This window comes from Hypanus sabinus, chromosome 7 (genome assembly GCF_030144855.1).
Source record: "Hypanus sabinus isolate sHypSab1 chromosome 7, sHypSab1.hap1, whole genome shotgun sequence".
NCBI classification, from domain to species: domain Eukaryota; kingdom Metazoa; phylum Chordata; class Chondrichthyes; order Myliobatiformes; family Dasyatidae; genus Hypanus; species Hypanus sabinus.
In genome coordinates, this window is record NC_082712.1 from 142,395,939 (window position 1) to 142,416,969 (window position 21,031).

Here is a 21,031-nt window from a genome sequence, read left to right on the forward strand (position 1 = left end):
GAACTGAGGAATAAAAAAAGGTATGACCACATTAATAGGGCTATATTACAGACTACCAAATAGTCCGAGGGATTTAGAGGAACACATTTGTAGAGAGATTGCAGACTGGTGCAAGAATCATAAGGTTGGTATAGCAGGTGTCTTTAAATTGCCCACATATTGACTGGTACTCCCATACTGTAACAGGACTAGGTAAGATAGAGCTTGCCAAGTGTGTTCAGGAAAGTTTCCCCAATCAGTACATTGAAATTCCAATGACAGAGAGTACAATACTTGATCTATTAAAGAATCAGATGGAGTAGGTAACCGAAGTTTGTGTAGGAGGTACACATTACATCTAGTGATCATAATGCCATTAGTTTCAAAGTAAATATGAAAAGATAGGTCTTTTCCACAGGTTGAAATACAAAGTGCAACAATTGCAAGGGCCCTAGCAGAGATATTTAAATCATCCTTAGCAGAAGGTGAAATACCAGAGGATTGGAGGATAGATAATGTTGTTCTGCTGTTTAAGAGAGGCTCTAAAAATAAACCAGGAAAAAGATTGGTGAGCCTGGCACCAGTGGTGGGAAAGTTATTGAAAGGTATACTAAAGAACCAAATTTATGAGTATTTGGATAGACATGGACTGATTAGGGATAGTCAGCATGCCTTTGTGTGTGGTAGGTCATGTCTAACCAACCTATAAGAGTTTTTCAAGGAAGTTCCCAGGGAAGTTGGTGAAAGCAAGGCAGTGGATATTGTCTACATGGACTTTAGCAACGTACTTGATAAGGTCCCACATGGGAGGTTGGTCAAAAAGGTTCAGTCACTTGGATACAAGATGAGGTAGGGAATTGGATTAGATATTGGCTTCACAGGAGAAGCCAGAGAGTGGTAGTTGATGGTTGCCTCTCCGACTTTAGGCCTGTGGTTAGTGGTGTGCCACAGGGATCTGTGCTGGGTCCGTTGTTTGTCATCTATATCAATGGTCCAGACCATTGTGATTAACTGGATCAGCAAATTTGCGAATGACACCAAAATTGGGGGCATAGTGGACAATAAGGAGGAAGTTCAGAGCTTGCAACGGGATCTGAACCAGCTAGAAAAATGGGCTGAAAATGGCAGATGGAATTTAATTCAGACATGTGCAAGGTATTGTACTTCAGTAGAACCAGCCAGTGTAGGTCTAACACAGTGAATGATAAAGGACTAAAGAAAGCTGCAGAACAAAGAAATCTGGGAATGCAGGTCCATAATTTATTAAAAGTAGCATCACAGGTAAATAGGGTTGTAAAGAAAGCTTTTGGCACATTGGCCTTCATAAATTAAAGGTACTGAGTACAGGAGTTGCAATGTTATGTTGAAATTGTAAAAGACATTAATGGGGCTTGATTTGGAGTATTGTGTGCAGTCCTGGTCACCTGCTTACAGGAAAAATGTAAATAAGGCTGAAACAGTACAGAGAAAATTTACAAGCATGTTGCCCGGACTGAAGGTCCTGAGTTATATGGAAATATTGAATAGGTTGGGACTATGTTCCTTGGAACACAGAAGATTGAGGGGAGATTTGATTAAGGTATACAAAATTATGAGGTATATAGATAGGGTAAATGCAACCAGGTTTTTTCCACAGAGGTTAGGTAGGACTAGAACTAGAAGTCATGAAGTCAGGGTGAAAGGTGAAAAACCTAAGAGGAACACCTTTTCACTCACAGGGTTGTGAGAGTGTCAAACGAACTGCTAGTGCAAGTGGTGCATATGAGCTCAATTTCAATGCTTAAGAGAAGTTTGTATAGATACATAGATGGCAGGGGTATGGAAGGCTATGGTCTCGGTGCTTATCCATGAGACTAGGCAATTTAAAAGACTTGGTACCTACTAGATAGGCTGAAGGGCTTGTTTCTGTGCTGTACTTTTCTATGAGTAAAGCCTTGAAGAAAAGCTTCTGGCTCATTTGATTTTTGAGAAGGGGATTAACTCCCTGCCTAGTTTTATATGCAATGCACTGCAAGGTTAGTAGATACATCATTATGCATGCAAAGGCTTTTTTCCCTGGGACATGCTTTTCAAAGTTCAAATAAAGTTATTATTGTAGTCCATACAGTGTACACTACCGTATAGTGTTAAGATTCACTTTCTTTCAAGGATTTACAGGAATAAAATAAATACAATAGAATTTTATGAAAAACAGCAGATCAAAGATCAGCTTTACACGTATTAGGAATTTGCTGTGGTCTGTTGGCAAGACATTTAATTAACAACCAACATCCGACAAATAAACTTAGAGGTTAAAGTACAGATATGGAATAAAATGTGCATAAATATATAAATACCGTCATGTATTTACAATGTGACTGCATTATTGAAAGTAATTTCAAGTCTTTTCAGTACAGTGCTGATGGTGGGGTCAGCTAACTAGAATGGTTGATCAGATTAACTACTGGAAAGAAATTTTTAATATGACGTGTAGTTCATTTTAGTTTTATTAGCCCTATTGCACTTTCCAGAAGGGGCTTTTGAAAAGGGCAGTTTTCTGGGTGGTTTGTCTCCACAGTAACTTTTCCTGTTTGCTTCTTTGTTCCAAGCACATACAAGTCCTGCAGAGTTAGTAGACTACAGCCAATATATTTTTCAGTTGACCTGACTGTTCACTGCAGTTTTTTGTATTTTGTGAGAGGAGGCTGCACCAAAGCATATAGTAGTAGCTGATGTGAGGAGTCTCTCTATGATAGCAGATTGCACCAGTATGTTATGTGAAGAGAGAATTTTACCAACTGTCATAAGAATTACATCCTCTGTCAAGCCATTTTATTAATGAAGAAGATATGGTTCTCCCACCTGAAGTTCTATGAAATAATGATGCCCAGGAACCTTAATGTTGAAACAGTGCAAATTGTAGATTTGTTAACAATGAGTGAGTGGATAGTAGACACATTTCTCTTGAAGTTGATTTGCATCTCCGTGGTTTTTGAGGACATTCACCCGCAAGTTGCTGTGATTGCACCAGGATATTAGTGTGTTTACCTCCAGGTGGTACTTGGATTCAACACCTCTTATAATTAGTCCAATGACATTGCTCTCATCTGCAGATTTTGTCAGTTTAACAGACAGACCACTGGAAATGCAGTCATTGGTGTATAGAGAAAACAGGAGAGGGGAAAGAACACCCCCTATAGTGTGCCTGGTGTGCACAACTACATATCAATTAAGTAAAAAGCATGCACATGGTGGATTGGTTTACCAGGTGTATTCATAATTCAGCGAGAGAGATAATAATGTGCATGCGTACACAACAATGCACATGCAGGCAACCGATTAATATGTAGAGCTAGGGGGGGGGGTCATTGCTCTAAAAGAAATAGATCCATACATTACATTTCTTCCCCCTTTAGATTAATGCAACATAAAATTGTAGATGTACAAAATGATCAATTTCCCCTTCATAAATCCATATTCCAAATAAGCATGCTATCATAATAACAGTCTATAACACAGTTCTAAAGATTCAGTCTTTTAGGTGGCACTATTTCTTTCAGGATAATGCCTCTGGACCTGTGGAGTGGCATCAGGTTTGGCAGGTGTCTTGTCAATGATAATGTTCTCATTGCACCTCTGGACTTGTGGAGTGGCATCAAGTTTGATAGGTGATTTGTCTAAGACAATGTTCTTGGATTCCCGTGTCACGTTGCTGTCAGTGACATCATCACTGAGAGGTAAATCACTTGTGACTGTAATGTGCCCATCCTGTTGGATGTAGTTAACTCAGGTGTGTTCTTCAGTTGAGCATCCAGTATCTGGTCCACATAAAGTCTCCATGCACTGTGAACATCAGTGGTCCAGTTCTTGTAGCTATCCTACCAGGTGTCCACTTGTCTTCTGAGTAATCAAGCACTAGGACTTCCTGTCCAATCTTGAAGCTCCTTGCTGCTTCACTTGGCAACTGACCGAACTGTTTAATCTGTACTTCCCTCCGGAGGTCAGGTTTCAGGAGGTCAATGCAAGATCTCAGATTCCTGTTCATGAACAGCTTTGCATGTGTTTGATTTGTCATTGCATGATACACAAAAAGGAAGCTATCCACTTTGTTTTGTAGAGAAATGTCCTCCTTGTCCATCACTTTAATAGACTTCTTTAAGGTTTGGATAAACACTTCAGCTAACCCATTTGCTGCTGGGTGGTGAAGAACTGACTTAAAATGTCTGATGCCATTTTTTTCATGAACAGTCGGAAATCTTCTGACATGTATTCTGGTTCGTTGTCACTCACAATTTGTGCAGGTAATCAATTTCTAATGAAGATAGTCCTCACAGCAGAGACAGCTTTTGCCGAGGTGGTTGGCTTCATTGGTATAACCTCCAGCCATTTCAAATGAGCATCCACAGCAATCAGAAAGATGGAGTCCATGAATGGCCCAGCAAACTCAATATGTGCTCTTTGCCATGGTGACAACGGCCGCACCCATGAGTGTAACAGTGCCTTGTAGGGGTGCATTTTAAACTTTTTGGCATCCCAAGCAGATTTTGGCCATATTTTCACTCTGTTTGTCTAATCCCAGCTACCACACATAGCTCCACGTGAGACTCTTCTTTGTGAGTGTTAGATTTTCTAACACTCTGGTGCACAGTTTAGAGGGAACCATATCACAAGATCAACATATCAACATCATTTGACATACCGACAGTTGGTCTCATCTCACTGAGATCTCTGAAATCATAGGGTTACCATGAACTGGACATTCTTGCCCGGTGATTTCATAGACTTTTGACAATGTCAGGTCATTCCTTGTTTCCTTTGTATTTCAAAATTTGTTACTGGCAACTGGTCCATCAATGTGTTGTGGAACACTTCTGCTGGGTCACAATATGAAGACTTTTATTTTTCAGTTGCTAATACTGGAAGACATAATGAACCATCAACGTTGCTGTATTGTTTGGTACCCTTGAACTCTATGTCATAAAAGTGGGCTCCTAGGAATAGTACCCAACATTGTAACCGGATAGCATTCATCACTGGGATTCCCTTCCTGAGATTGAAAATGAACACAAGGGCCTGGAGATCTGTCTCTAGCATAAGCATTTGTCCATAGGGGTAGTGGTGGAACTTTATTCCCCATACTAGACGAAGGGCCTCTTGGTCGATCTGTGCGTGGTTGCATTCTGCACTCATCAGTGATCTTGATGTAAATGCAATTGGGCATTCAAATCCATCTTTCATGTGTGACAAAACAGCTCTAATGCCATAAGGGGGATGCATCGCACGCCAGTCTGATGGAAAGGGATGGGTCATAATGAATGAGCAGTTCATCAGATGTTATTAGTCTCCTTGTTTCCTTGAATGCTTTTTCATGTCTTTGAGGTTCATACGAACCTCAAGTCAGTGCTCCCCAAATTCCATCAGTATGTTGACTTTGCAACGAGAGGGGAGAACGCGTTGGACCTGGTTTTACACAAACATTCCCGACGCGTACCGGGCAGAGCCCTGCCCCCTCCTCAGTTACTCAGACCACATCTCTGTTATGCTAATCCCAGCATACAGACCGCTCATCAGACACTCCAGACCAGTTCAGCAGCAGGTGAAAATCCGGCCAGCAGAAGCCATCTCTGCTCTTCAAGACTGCTTTGAGCACACTGACTGGCACAAGTTCAGGGAGGCTGCAACTGATGGTGGCTCTACCAACTTAGAGGAGTACACAGCATCAGTGAATAGCTACATCAGCAAGTGCATTGATGACATCACTGTGTCCAAAACCATCACTACACACTCTAACCAGAAGCCATGGATGACCATGGAGGTGCGTGTGCTGCTGAGGACCCGTGACTCCGCTCTCAGAGCAGGCGACAAGGCAGCCCTAACAGCAGCGAAGGCCAAACTGTCCCGGGCTATCAGAGAGGCAAAGCATGCATACGCCCGGCGAATCCACAGCCACTTCCAGGACAGCGGTGACACTCGGCGCATGTGGGAGGGCATTCAGGACATCACCAACTACAGGACAACATCACTTGCCTGTGCTAGTGATACCTGCCTTCCAGATGCATTGAACAAATTCGACGCTCATTTCGAGGCAGAAAATAATGTGGTGGCGAGGAAGACCACTCCTCCTCCCAATGACCAGGTGCTGTGTCTTACCATGGCCGATGTGAGGAAAACTCCATGCAGGGTCAATCCATGGAAGGCTGCTGGACCAGATAATATTCCTGGCAGAGTGCTCAGAGGATGTGCAGACCAGCTGGCAGATGTTCTCACTGACATCTTCAACATCTCCCTGAGTAGCACTGTCATTCCAATGTGCTTCAAGGCCGCCACCATTGCCCCCATGCCAAAGAAGTCTTCAGTGTCCTGCCTCAACGACTACTGTCCCATTGCTCTCATATCCATCACCATGAAGAGTTCAAGAGGCTCGTCATGAGGCACATAAAGATCCTGATGCCCCCCTCACTGGACCCCCTGCAGTTCGTGTATCGTCCCAACCACTCAACAAACAATGCCATCGCCACCAACCTCCACCTAGCCTTCACCCACCTGGACAAAAAAGACACGTACGTTCGAATGCTGTTCATAGACTTCAGTTCAGCATTCAACACAATCATTCCTCAGCATCTGATTGGCAAGCCGAAACTGCTGGGCCTTAACACCTCCCTCTCTACAACTGGATCCTAGACTTCCTGACTAGGAGACCTCAGTCAGTCTGGATCGGAAGCAGCATCTCCAACACCATCACACTGAGCATGGGGGACCCCTGGGCTGTATGCTCAGTCCATTGCTGTTAGCTGTGCTGACCCACGACTGTGTAGCAATAGATAGCTCAAATCACATCATCAAGTTCGCCAATGACACGACCGTGGTGGGTCTCATCAGCAACAACAACGAGTCAGCTTACAGAGAGGAGGTGCAGCGGCTAACGGACTGGTGCAGAGCCAACAACCTGTCTCTGAATGTGAACAAATCTAAAGAGATGGTTGTTGACTTCAGGAGAGCATGGAGCGAGCACTCTCCGCTGAACATTGATTTCCTCCATTGAGATTGTTAAGAGCACCAAATTTCTTGGTGTTCATGTGGTGGAGAATCTCACCTGGTCCCTCAACACCAGCTCCAGAGCCAAGAAAACCCAACAACGTCTCCACTTTCTGCGAAGGCTGAGAAAACTCCATCTCCCACCCCCCATCCTCACCACATTCTACAGAGGATGTATCAAGAGCATCCTGAGCAGCTGTATCACTGCCTGGTCCAGGAATTGCACTGTCTCAGATCGTAAGACCCTGCAGCGGATAATGAGGTCAGCTGAGAAGATCATCAGGGTCTCTCTTCCCACTATTACAGACATTTATACCACACGCTGCACCCGCAAAGCTAACAGCTTTATGAAAGTCCCCACACACCCCTCACACAAACTCTTCTCCCTCCTGCCATCTGGCAAAAGGTACCGAAGCATTCGGGCTCTCACGACCAAACTGTTCAACAGTTTCTTCCCCCAAACCATCAGACTCCTCAATACTCAGAGTCTGGACTGACATCTACATCATTTATTATGATATTGTAATTTGTCCTCTACTGTGCCTATTGTCTTGTTTATTGATTATTGCACTGTTGTGTGCACTTTATGTAGTCCTGTGCAGGTCTGTAGTCTAGTGCAGTTTTTATGTTGTTTTTACATAGTTTACTGTAGCCTTGTGCTGTCTCACATAGTCTAGTGTAGTTTTGTGTTGTTTCATGTAACACCAGGGTCCTGGAGGAACATTGTTTCATTTTTACTGTGTTCTGTACCAGCAGGTTATGGTCGAAATGACAATTGACTTGACACTTGACACGACATGACACGACCTGACTTGGACTTCTGACCATTCCCACCTTGCTCCTGTCTGTAACCGTGCATTCACTGGGTGCAGCACTGTAGCAATGTTTGGAAGAATCCAGTGGTGGTAGTTTACAAGGTCCAAGTATGACCTGACTTGTGACACATTTTCCCATTTGGATGCCTGTAGCACTGATTCAATCTTCTCTTGTGATTTATGTAAGCCATGCTTGTTAATGACATTCATCAGATTTCATTCTTGAAAACTCACATTTATCTTTCTTTGAACACTGACCATATTCACGCAGCCTGGTAAGCACTTTACCAAAATTCTGGAGGTGCTCATCATCATTTTTGCCAGTCATGATTATGTCATCAAGGTAACATTGTGTTCCTGGGATATTTTGGAGTACTTGGTCCATTGCTCTTTGCCAAATTGCTGAAGCTAATGCAATGCCAAGGACAAGACAATTATGTTGACCAATCCCTTGTGAGTGTTGATTGTGAGGAATTTCCTGATTAAGTCTCCATTTGTAGATAGGCTTGTGACAAGTCAATCTTTGAAAACCTCTCCCCATCTGCCAAAGATGCAAAAATGTCTTCTATTTGTGACAGGGGATACTGCACAGTGATTAGCATGGGGTTGATGCTCACCTTGATATCCCTACATCTGTGAACAGCTCCAGCCTTCCCCTTCTTGGTCCCCGGGACAATGGGCATGGCCCAATCGCTCCACTCAACCTTGGAGAGAATTCCAGATGCCTCAAGCTCTGCAGTTCAGTGTAAGGCATGGGGCACACTTTATGGAATCTTAGTGTTACTGTTTCATCCAGTTCAATTCTGGCCTTCATGACATTGAGTTTACCAATCCCCTTCTCAAACAGTTTCTCATTAGTATTAAGCAGCTGTACCAGTCTCTGGTTAGTGCTACCATTTGGGCTGCCATTGCCTGTTGATGTCACACTGAGTGCTTTGATGGAGTGCCAATCTAGTTGGATTTTTCTTAACCATTCATGCCCAAAATGTGCTGGCCCTACACTTCTCAATACATAAAGTTGTAATTGTTGTGTTTGGCCACTATATGTCAAATTTACTTTCAGACATTGAATTATGGATAAAACTAATCGTGTATCCAGTTCCATTTTCAGTTTTACACCAGCCACATCTATTGTGATCCAAATGACTTTGTGATCTGATACAGTTATACAATGCACTTCTAGGCATGACAGTTCACCTATCAGACTCTATGTTGTCTTATTCTCTTTTACATTCAGTAACTTTACACATTTGCTTAGTTTTGTATTTGAGACTTTTCATTCAGTTCGTGCTTTTTGTCTGCCTTGCACACTCTCTCTATGTCACTTTGTCAATGACACTTCCTGCAGACTTTTTCTTTGTATCACGGAAGGATTTGCTACATCAATAACATGTTTGACTTTTTGAACCATTTAAGGACATTTTGTGCATTTCACATTCTAACCCCTTTTTCTGTAGTTCTGCTACATCCTTTGTTACCACCTCTAATAATATTGCAATGGTCCATGCCCATTCTAAAGTTAGGTCTCTTTCTGCCAGTAGCCACGTTTGAGTGCTTTGACTATGCATGCCATATACACGCCTGTCCCTTAATGCATCAGAAAGTCCATCTGTAAAGACATAGTACTGGGGAAGTCTGTACAGTTCTGTAACGTATTCAGAAATGTTTTCATCTTTTGGCTGGTTCCTTTTGTAAAATCTGAATCTCTCATCTATTACCAGCAGTTTAGGGCTCAAGTGATTTTGTAAAATTGTAACAATTTCATCGAAAGTCTTGCTTGCTGGCTTTGCAAGTGTTACTAAGTTGCATAAGAGACTGGATGTTCTTGCCCCCATTAAGCTAATAAATGTAGGGGCTTTCTCTTGCTCCTCCACATTGTTAGTGTTACTATACAGTTCCAACTTCTCGATATATAACTCCCAGCCTTCATTAGTGCTATCAATTCATCAACTTTCCTGACTGAAGCCATCACCACTTTATTTTCATTTTAAATTCAGTGCAACTTTCACTGCATACTATGCAAAACTCGCCTTTATTAGTGTCTGTGACAGTTTTCTAGTGCTGTTCAACTCTTTCTGTTTTGTCCTGTAAATGTTGCTGCAGTTTGTGTTATTTCCTGACATTCAGGTTCGTACTTGTTGTCAATTTATTGTGTCTGTGCACAACATATATGTATCAAAATGAGAGAGACAGAGAAAACAATGCATATACATAGACAACAGCGCATGCACGGACAACAGATCAATACATAGTGCTAAGGGATGGGGGTCATTGCTTTAAAAGAAATAGACCCATACATTAAAGTGCCAGAGCAGGATGTGGCGATGTGCTTGCTTAAGTCTCATTTCCTGCCTCCTATGAGAGAGGCAATTTGTGATCCACCTGCCAATGGGAACTGGTTCTTTAAGTTTGTAAGTTTCTCTTGCAAAAGCTTAGGAATAATCAACAAAGGGAATCCATTCAGACATACTAAAGGATATACATAAACAAAGGCTGATGAACAACCAATGTGCAAAAGATGACAAAATGCAAATAAAAGTAATACTGAAAACATGAGCTGTAAAGAGTCCTCTAAAGTGAGTCTGTAGGTCATAGCATCTGTTGAGAGTAGTAGCAAATGATGTTATCCATGCCAGTTCAGGAGCGTGTTGGCTGTAAAGTAATAACTGTTCTTCATCCTGGTGATGTGTGACCTAAGGCTTCTGTACCTCCTGCCCGATAGTAGTCATGAGAAGAGAGCATGGCCTGGATGGTCTTTGATAATACATGCTGCTTTCTTGTGGTAGTGCTCCATGTAAATATAATGAATTTTGGAGAGAGCTTTGCTTGTGATGGACTGGGCTGTATTCACCACTTTCTGCAGACTTTCCCATTCCTGGGCATTGCTATGTCCATACCAGACCATGATGCAACCAATTAGGACTCTCTCCACTGTGTATCTATAAAAGTTTGTCAATGTCTTTGGTGACATGCCAAATCTAAGCAAACATTTAAGTGCTGTGCCTTCTTTGTGATGACACTTATGTGTTAGTGCCAGAATGGATCCTCTGATATGTTAAATCCTAGGAATTTTAAGCTACTGATCTTCTCCACCTCCATTCCCCTAATGAGGATTAGCTCATGGGCATCCAACTTCTTCCTTCTATATTCAGTAATTGGCTCTTTGATTTTGCTGACACTGAGTGAGAGGTTATTGTGGTGACACCATTCAAATAGATTTTCAAATTCCCTCCTAAATGTCGAATTGTCACAATCTTTGATTTCACAAACAACAGTGGTGTCATCAGTAAATTTAAATACTGCATTAGGGTTGTACTTAGCTACATAAGCACCAGTATAAATCCAGTAGAGTAGAGTACTAAGCACACAGCTCTGTGGTGCACCTAGGTTTGTTGTTGCCGATCAGTACTAACTGGGGCCTCCCAGTAAGGAAATCAAGGATCCAGCTGCACAGGGAGGTACTGAGACCCGAGTCCTGGAGCTTAATGATGAGTTTTGAGGGAATGATAGTGTTCAATGCTGAGTTGTAGTCAATGAAGAGTACCATTACATACGCATCATCATTGTCCAGCTGATCCAGAGCCGAGTGAAAAATCAATGCAATGGTATCTGCTGTTGACCTGTTGTGATGGAAACTGGAGTAGATCCAAGTTGCTGCTCAGGCAGGAGTTGATATGCTTAATGACAGAACCCTCAAAGCACTTCATCACACTAGATGTCAATGCTACTCGATGCAAGTGCTGCTTTTAAATTTTCGTATCCATTTTACAATCAGCAGGCAACTCAAGATAATTAAAATTTCTGCTTCCCACTGTGACTGGTTGCAGTATTTGTTCTCCTCCCCTTTTCCATGACCCACCCCCAGAGGACTTCTTGCATAGCAGAGAAGACCAGGGAATCACAGAATGCCAAAGATGGGATGCCTACAACTTAAGTCATTTGTGTAGCGTTTTTGCATACATGCCAGTTAGTGCAAGTTAGATCATCGTAACAATCACTTCTGGGTCAAATCTTGACTATCAGAAGGCCTGAACATTTCCACAGACATTCTATTTAGCATGGCTAATGTCTCTTCACTGCTCCCCCACCCCCCCCCCCGCCCCCCCACACCACCTGCACTCAGTCAAACAATCAATTATGTCTCAGCTCTCACTGCATGTTTCTCTTCCACTTCAGTCAGGAAAGGGAGCTTCTATTGAAAAAGTACAGCATTGTTATCTCTTAAGGATTGACCTATCAAATATTACACAAAGGAGCCTTGGTAAAACTGAATTCAATCAACATCAAGGATAAAAACACTCCAGTATTTGGAGTCATAGTGATGGAAAATGATTGTGCTTGTTAGAGGCCATTCATTCCTGCCCAGGATAGAACACAGGAAATCATCAGGGTAGAATTTATCCAATCACCTTCAACTATTTCATCAATGACTTGTTTTTACTATAAGGTTTAATGTGTGGTTCACTGATGATTGCAGAATAGCCAGTTCCATTGGCAACTCTTCAGCATACAGCAAGGTCTAGACAACATTTGTCGAGGACTCCGAAGTGAAAAGTATTATTCAAATCCAAAAAGTGCCATACAATAACCATCTACAACAAGTGAAAGTATAACAACCTACATTTGACATTCAATTTCAGTATCATTAAAAGTCTACCACCTGAAGCACAAATCCAATTATACAACCCTCATAAGTACTGGAGCCACAGAGCAGCTACATGAATATCCTGTGATGAATAAATCCCAAAATCCCTGATATTTCCACCATCCACAAGAGTACATAAGAAATGAGATTCTCTTGCCTATATGCAAACCACAGGAGCTCCCTTCATTAACTGCAGTCTTTTTGTTTTGTTATAATAACTCCTGACTTGCATCCAGCAACCACTGGCTTTTGGATCAGTGTATGTTCACATTGGGTTGGACCTATTAGTAGCACAAGGCCTGTTCATCACATTCAGGGCTGGGTCATGGCAGCACTTTACCTCTCTCACATCTACTCTTACCTGTGCTGCTATACTGTAGCTACCTTGTTAACTTACCCCCAGTGTTTGGCAATGTAATGACATGGGCAGTTGTGAGTTCTACACAGAAGTCCTGACAGGAACCGACACTGTGCTGTCTTAATACATGAATTCATTATCTATTTTGACAGCAATTCTCCAAGCTTTTTAAATTACATTGGCATTTTTGGGAGGGATCTCAGAACGAGGTTGCCATTAATACTATATGCCATATATGATGGCACATCAAAGGAGAGTGAACTCCAATTAATGTGCATAAATGTCCGGATTGATCCGGGTGAATCTTAATGTCTAACTTGCCCAGATGATAAGATGAACAATTTAAAAGAGAACTGAGAAGCAAGTTCTTGCAAATAGTGGGATGTTGATGGAATGAGCTCTCAAAGCAAGCAATTGAGGCAGGTACAATAACAATATTTAAAAGACATTTTGATAAGTACATGAATAGGAGGGCTTGAGGGATCTCGGCCAAACACAAGCAAATGGCACTAGCTTGGTGGGCACCATAGTTGGCATGGACACTTGAGTCAAAAAGGCATGTTTCCAAGCTATATTACTCTAAGATTCAAAGATCTTGGTTGTATGCTGTAACCTACATCAACTGCTACACAAAGATAGCATCTCAATGGAAATTCAGGAGATGAAAGGTACCCATTAGGAGAAAAGCACACATAATAGAGATACCATTTCCTGAAAATATTGGCTACAACAGACATCTATGCATCTAATATTTAAAGACTACTTCTGGCATTCATTTTAATTTCTATCATGCTTTTACCCACCCACTCATTTTTTTCTTGTACCAATCCATTGTTTTCCTCTCAAAGCCATCATAATGTCTCTTTATAATTGTTCCTATTATCCCATGATCCAAACTTACATTGAAAACCATCTATTGGGTCATTTAAATTATTATTTTACATGTACTCGACATAACCATTCTTTGATAGATCTGCTTTATTCTTATTTTACGTGCATCTGATTTTTAGGTTTCATAATGCGGCAGGTAGAGCATTTAGGATTAAATGGTTTCAATTTAACAAATACTTTTTTTTCAGCATCTTCAGTCAGGAACCAAAAAAAAGCATACTGAATATTGCACTAAAGTAGTACGATGCAAGTTTACTTTTCTGATCTTAAATGTTCTAACCATCGTCTTCAAGCCATAGGACACAGTGAATAGAGGTTAGAAAGCTTCAAGAGAGTTATTCTGAGTTCACTGAGACATATTGAACTCTCCCATTTCAAAGCAGTATTGAAAGAAGCATAGGATTAGGTCACTAACCAAAACATGCAACAGACTTTGCCTATGACTTCATGAATATCAGAATAGTAAAGGAAAAACATATTTATATAGGACAATTTCAACCCAAGAATGTTACAAAATTGTTTCAACAAATTAATCATAGAAACTTTGAACAAACAAGCCAAACATTCAAACGTAGTATTAGTACTGATCATTAAAAGAGTTCTAGTCCAATTCAATTTCTTAACAGTTAGACCACCTCCTTGTAGCCTAATGCATACATACTGTAAGTGCAATCAAAACCTCTGTCTCTACCACTCTTAGAGATCATGAAGCACAAGACCCAACCATAGTCTGGATAAAACAAGTTGAAAACAACAATTAATTATAGATTGACATGACTCTCCATTATTTCATATTCTATTCATTAGCATTACTGATACTTAGAACATAGAACAGTACAGCACAGGAACAGTCCTATAGCCCACAATGTTGTGCCAAGCTAATTAAATTAGTAATCAAATGGCTAAGTAAACTAATTTCTTCTGCCTTCACATTGTCCATATCCTTCCATTTTCTTTACATTCACCTACCTGTCAAAATATCTCTTAAAGTCCCTAATGTATCTGGCTCTTCCAAAGTTCAAATTTCAAAATTTAAAGTAAATTTCTTATCAAAGTATATATATGTAACCTTATACAACCCTGAGATACATTTTCTTGTGGGCATACGCAATAAATTGATAATAGTATACTAACCATAATAGAACCAATTAAAGAATGCACCAATTGGGCATTCAAACAGTGTGCAATAAACAACAAACTGCGTCAATACAAAAAGAAATAACAAAAATAAATAAGCAATAAAATATCAAGAACATGAAATGAAGAGTCCTGGAAAATGAATCCATAAGATGTAGGAATATTTCAGTGATGGGGTAAGTGAAGTTAAGTGAAGTTATCCCATTCGGTTCAAAAGCCTAATGGTTAGAGGTAATAATAGACTATAGATGCAGGAATAGGCCATTTCGCCCTTCGAGCCAGCACCGTCATTCACTGTGATCATGGCTGATCATCCACAGTCAGTACCCTGTTCCTGCCTTCTCCCCATATCCCTTGACTCTGCTATCTTTAAGAGCTCTATCTAACTCTTTCTTGAAAGCATCCAGAGAATTGGCCTCTATTGCCTTGTGAGGCAGAGCATTCCACAGATCCACAACTCTCTGGGTGAAAAAGATTCTCCTCAACTCCATTCTAAATGGCCTACCCCTTATTCTTAAACTGTGTCCTCTGGTTCTGAACTCCCCCAACATTGGGAACATGCCTCTAGCATGTCCAATCCCTTAATAATCTTATATGTTTCAATCAGATCCTCTCTCATCCTTCTAAATTCCAGTGTATACAAGCCCAGTCACTAGAATCTTTCAACTTATGACAGTCCTGCCAACCCGGGAATTAACCTCGTGAACCTACACTGCACTCCCTCAATAGCAAGAATGTCCTTCCTCAAACTTGGAGACCAAAACTGCACGCAATTCTCCAGGTGTGGTCTCAGCAGGGCCCTGTACAACTGCAGAAGGACTTCTTTGCTCCTATACTCAACGCCCCTTGTTATGAAGGCCAACATGCCATTAGCTTTCTTCACCGCCGGCTGTACCTGCATTCTTACTTTCAGCGACTGATGAACAAGGACACCTAGATCTCGCTGTACTTCCCCTTTTCCTAACTTGACACCATTCAGATAGTAATCTGCCTTCCTGTTCTTGCCACCAAAGTGGATAACCTCACATTTATCCACATTAAACTGCATCTGCCATGCATCTGTCCACTAACGCAACCTGTCCAAATCACCCTGCATTCTCATAACATCCTCCTCACATTTCACACTGCCACCCAGCTTTGCGTCATCTGCAAATTTGCTAATGTTACTTTTAATCCCTTCATCTAAGTCATTAATGTAGATTATAAATAGCTGCGGTCCCAGCACCGAGCCTTGTGGTACCCCACTAGTCACCGCCTGCCATTCTGAAAGGGACCCATTAATCCCTACTCTTTGCTTCCTGTCTGCCAACCATTTTTTTTTATCCATGTCAGTACCCTACCCCCAATACCATGTGCTCTAATTTTGCCCACTAATCTCCCATGTGGCACCTTATCAAAGGCTTTCTGAAAGTCTAGGTACACTACATCCACTGGCTCTCCCTTGTCCATTTTCATAGTTACATCCTCAAAAAATTCCAGAAGATTAGTCAAGTATGATTTCCTCTTCATGTCCATCTTGACTCGGACCAATCATGTTACTGCTATCCAAATGTGCCAATATTGCATCTTTTATAAATGACTCCAGCATCTTCCCCACCACTGATGTCAGGCTAACTGGTCTATAATTCCCTGTTTTCTCTCTCCCTCCTTTCTTAAAAAGTGGGATAACATTAGCTACCCTCCAATCCACAGGAACTGATCCTGAAACTATAGAACATTGGAAAATGATTACCAATGTGTTCATGATTTCTAGAGCCACCTCCTTAAGTACCCTGGGATGTAGACCATCAGGCCCTGGGGATTTATCAGCCTTCAGTCTCATCAGTCTACCCAACACCATTTTCTGCCTAATGTGAATTTCATTCAGTTCCTCCATCACCCTAGGTCCTCTGGCCACTATTGTTACAGCTGGGAGATTGTTTGTGTCTTCCCTAGTGAAGACAGATCCAAAGTACCTGCTCAACTTGTCTGCCATTTCCTTGTTCCCCATAATAAATTCACCTGTTTCTGTCTTCAAGGGCCCAACTTCGGTCTTAACTAATTTTTTCCTCTTCACATACCTAAAGAAGCTTTTACTATCCTCCTTTATAGTCTTGGCTAGCTTACCTTCGTACCTCATCTTTTCTCCCCATATTGCCTTTTTAGTTATTTTCTGTTGCTCTTTAAGTTTCCCAATCCTCTGGCTTCCCGCTCATCTTTGCTATGTTATACTTCTCTTTTATTTTTATACTGTCCTTGACTTCCCTTGTCAGCCACGGTCACCCCCTACTCCCCTTAGAATCTTTCTTCCTCTTTGGAATGAACTGATCCTGCACCTTCAGTATTATTCCCAGAAATACCTGCCATTGTTGTTCTACTGTCATCCCCTCTAGTGTTCCTTCCAGTCAACTTTGGCCAGCTCCTCCCTCATGGCTCCATAGTCCCCTTTGCTCAACTGTAATACAGACCTTCCAATTTTCCCTTCTCTCTCTCACAAATTGTAGATTAAAGCTTATCATATTATGATCACTACCTCCAAATGGCTCCTTTACCATGAGTTCCCTTTTCAAATCTGGTTCTTTACACAACACTAAATCCAGAATTGCCTTCTCCTGGTAGGCCCCAGTACAAGCTGCTCTAAGAATCCATCTCGGAGGCACACCACAAACTCCCTTTCTTGGGGTCCAGTACCAACCTGATTTTCCCAGTCTACCTGCATGTTGAAATCCCCCATAACAACTGTAGCATTACCTTTGCGACATGCCAATTTTAACTCTTGATTCAACTTGCATCCTATATCCAGGCTGCTATTTGGGGGCCTGTAGATAATTCTCATTAGGGTTTTTTTGCCCTTTCAATTTCTCAGTTCTATTCATACTGACTCTACATCTCCTGATTCTATGTCACCCCTCACAAGGGACCGAATTTCATTCCTCACCAACAGAGCCACCCCGCCCCCTCTGCCCACCTGTCTGTCCTTTCGATAGGATATATAGGATATAACTGTTCCTGAACCTGGTGGTGCATCCTTAGGCTCTTGTACCTTCTCCATAATGACAGCAGCAAAAAGGGACCATGGCCTGGGTGGTGGGAATCCCTGATGACACATGCTCCTTTCTTGTAACAACACTCTGTGTCGATGGTAGGGAGGGTTTTCCCCATGATGGACTGGGCCGTATCCACTACTTTTTGTAGGATTTTCCATTCAAGGGCATTGGTGTTTAAATACCAGGCTGAGATGCAACCAGTTAATATATTCTCCACCACACATCTATAGAAGTCTGTCAAAGTTCTAGATGTCATTTTGAATCTCTGCAAACTCCTAAGGAAGTAAAGATGCTGCTGTTCTTTCTCCAATTTCCTCCTCCTGTAGTCAAGTATCAGTTCCATAGTCTTGCTAACATTGACTTGTTATGGCACTACTCAGCCAAATTGTCAATCTTCCTCCTAGTTGCTGATTTGTCACCACCTTTGATTTGGCCTACAGCAGTGGGTGTGGTCAGCAAACTTAAAAATTACATTGGAGCTGTGCTAGTGTAAAGTGAGTGAAGGAGTGAACTAAGCACATAGCCTTACGTGGCACCTGTGATGATGGAGATTGTCAAGGAGGTGCTGTTGCCAATCCAAATTGACTGGGGTCTGCAAGTGAGGAAATCTAGGATCCAATTGCACGAGACGGTGTTGAGGCCAAGCTCTAGAAGCTTTTTGATTAGTTTTGAGGGGATGGCAGTAATGTTTGCATGTCCGACTCAGAGACTGAAATCACTGGATCATTGGGGGCTGTGGAAGTTCATGATTACTCCTCCATGTTTTGATGGTCACAGCAAGCATAGAAGGCACTCTCATCTGGAAGTGAAGCCCTGTTGTAGCCAACATTACTTAATTTTACTTTATAAGAGGTGTTAGTATTCCAGCCCTGCCACAACTGTTGTGAATCCTTCGTTGATTCAAGTTTAGTCCAGAAGTTCCCTTCACACATGAGCTGGTTTTCCAGAGATTGTACCTGGACCTCTTGTACTTCTCTTCGTTGCCAGACAAATGCCTCTGATCTGGCCCTCAGCAGATTGCAGATCTCATGGTTCATCCAGGGCTTCTGGTTGGGGAAGATTCTGAATGATTTTGTGGGGACACACTCATTAACAACGTTTTTTTATACAGTCTGTTACAACCATCTATAGATCAGTCCTTGAATATGGCCCAGACTACCAACTCAAAGTAATCCTGTAGTCACTCCTCTGCCTTCCACGACCACCTTTTTGTTGTTCTTATCTGGGAGCCTTGCTCTTTAGTCTTTGCCTGTATGCAGGTAGGAGAAGGACAACCAAGTGATCAGATTTCCAAAAATACAGTCGAGGCATGAAAAGGTAGGCATGCCTTATCTTTTTATTTCAGTGGTCCAGTGTATTAGGACCTCTGGTGCTACAGGTTATATGCTAATGATAATTGAGCATGGATTTCATCAAACAAGCCTGGCTGAAGTCCCTGACTATGACTTGAAACTCATCGGGATGGACTGTTCCTTGTTTGGTGACAGCATCATGCAGTATTTCAAGAACTTGAGTACAGTATGTAAATTCCAAAGAGGCTCGTGGATGAGAACTCCTTATGTAAATAGAACAGATGGCATTTGATCTTTAGATGTTCAAGACTGGGGGAGCATGAGTTCGACAAAACCATCACATCAGAACACCACCTAGAGTTTATCATAAAAATCATACCTCCAGCTTTTTCCTTTTCCAAATCAGCAGTTCAGTCCATCCTGTGAATCAAGAAACCTTCAAGTCTGATCATCATATCTGGCCTTCTGGGAGTAAGTCATGTCTCAGTTAAACATAGAACACAACAGTCTCCTTTTTTCCCTTTGGTTGAGCAATTTTGCACTCAGGTCCTCAAATTTGTTCTCCATTTGCTTACAAGATACTGGGTAGAGGGGTCTCATTGCTGTGTTTCAGACTGGCTTGAAGACCCCACTTTTGCTTCACTTCCAGCCATGTTGATGGACTTTCATCTACATAAAGGTGCCATACCTCCTTGCTTGAGAGTTAATTCCACCAAGTCCTTTAGAAGATCATGAAATTGGTAGTTCATCAAGTCAATTGAAAAGTATATTCCTTAAAGGTAAATTATATGCTGTAGATTGTAGTGAGTGTAATTCAAAAGAGGTACATTTAGAAGTAACATATGTAACCCTCTGAATGTCATTGTGGTTCACTGGTGCCATCTTATCACCATCCTAGGCAGCACATTCCAAGTATACCCCACTCTGTGTAAATTAACTTGCTCCTCACATCCCCTTTAAAATTACCCCTCTTGCCTTAAATGCATGCCCTTTGGCATTAGACATTTCAACCCTAGGAAAAAGATACTGTCTACTTGTATCTATACTCATTAACATATAAACCTATCAGATCTTCACTCAGCCTGCATCGCTCCAGAGAAAACAACCCAAGTTTACCCAACCTCAAATCCAAGCAACATCCTGCTAACCTTGAGTACCCTCTCCAAGGCCTTGACTGTACCTCCAGCTGGAATAATTTTCTTTGAGCACAGCCCTCTGTTTTCTAAGGGGAATCCTAATGGCCAATTCACATTGATCCCATGCATATTAATCTTTTGATGAGCCTCCCAGGAGGAACTTTAACAAACACCTTACTAAAATTCAAGTAGACAACATCCACAGCTTTACCTTCATCAATCACCCTCGTTACCTCTTCAAAAAACACATCTTACCTACTCGCCAGTTCTCCAGGGCTGCGGCAAGAGAGGACACAAAGATATTGTTCAAGGCCCCAGCAATCTCTTGACTTGCCTCTCTACCTGGGGTATATCCCATCAGGCAGGCCTTGAGCACTTAACAATTATTGCTCTTTAAGCAACCTAACATTATATCCTCCTTTATTTTGAAACAACCTAGCATATTAATATTCTTGGCACTGATCTCCCTATCCTCTATGATTTAAGTCTGATGTAGTAAATCAGCTGATGAGTTCCTATATTTAGGCACCCAGATTATACCAGCTAGGCTGTTTTCTCAAAATCAGAACACCACAATGCAAATAAATACTATTGCTAATGGTAATGATTTGAAACTGGGAAAAAATCCAAATGTTCTGTGCACTTGACCAATTCAAATTTGGTAGCACAACTGAATACCACAGAATATATGGTAATTGTTTCATGGCCATATGTCACAACTAATGAAATAAAATGGAA

General features: G+C 41.6%; 1 protein-coding gene across 35 annotated transcripts in view; it reads right to left on the bottom strand.

The window, feature by feature from the left end:
- Nucleotides 1-21,031, bottom strand: part of stk33 (serine/threonine kinase 33) — a 204,260-nt gene that overhangs the window by 29,733 nt on the left and 153,496 nt on the right. Inside the window, exon 15 of one of the 35 annotated variants that reach the window (XM_059975840.1) lies at nucleotides 19,808-19,876. The exons of the other annotated variants lie outside the window; for them this stretch is intronic. Coding sequence (XP_059831823.1) covers nucleotides 19,823-19,876 — 54 coding nt within the window. The 3' untranslated portion in view covers nucleotides 19,808-19,822. Of the gene's footprint in view, nucleotides 1-19,807; nucleotides 19,877-21,031 lie in introns of those variants that run through there. 35 annotated transcript variants of the gene reach the window in all.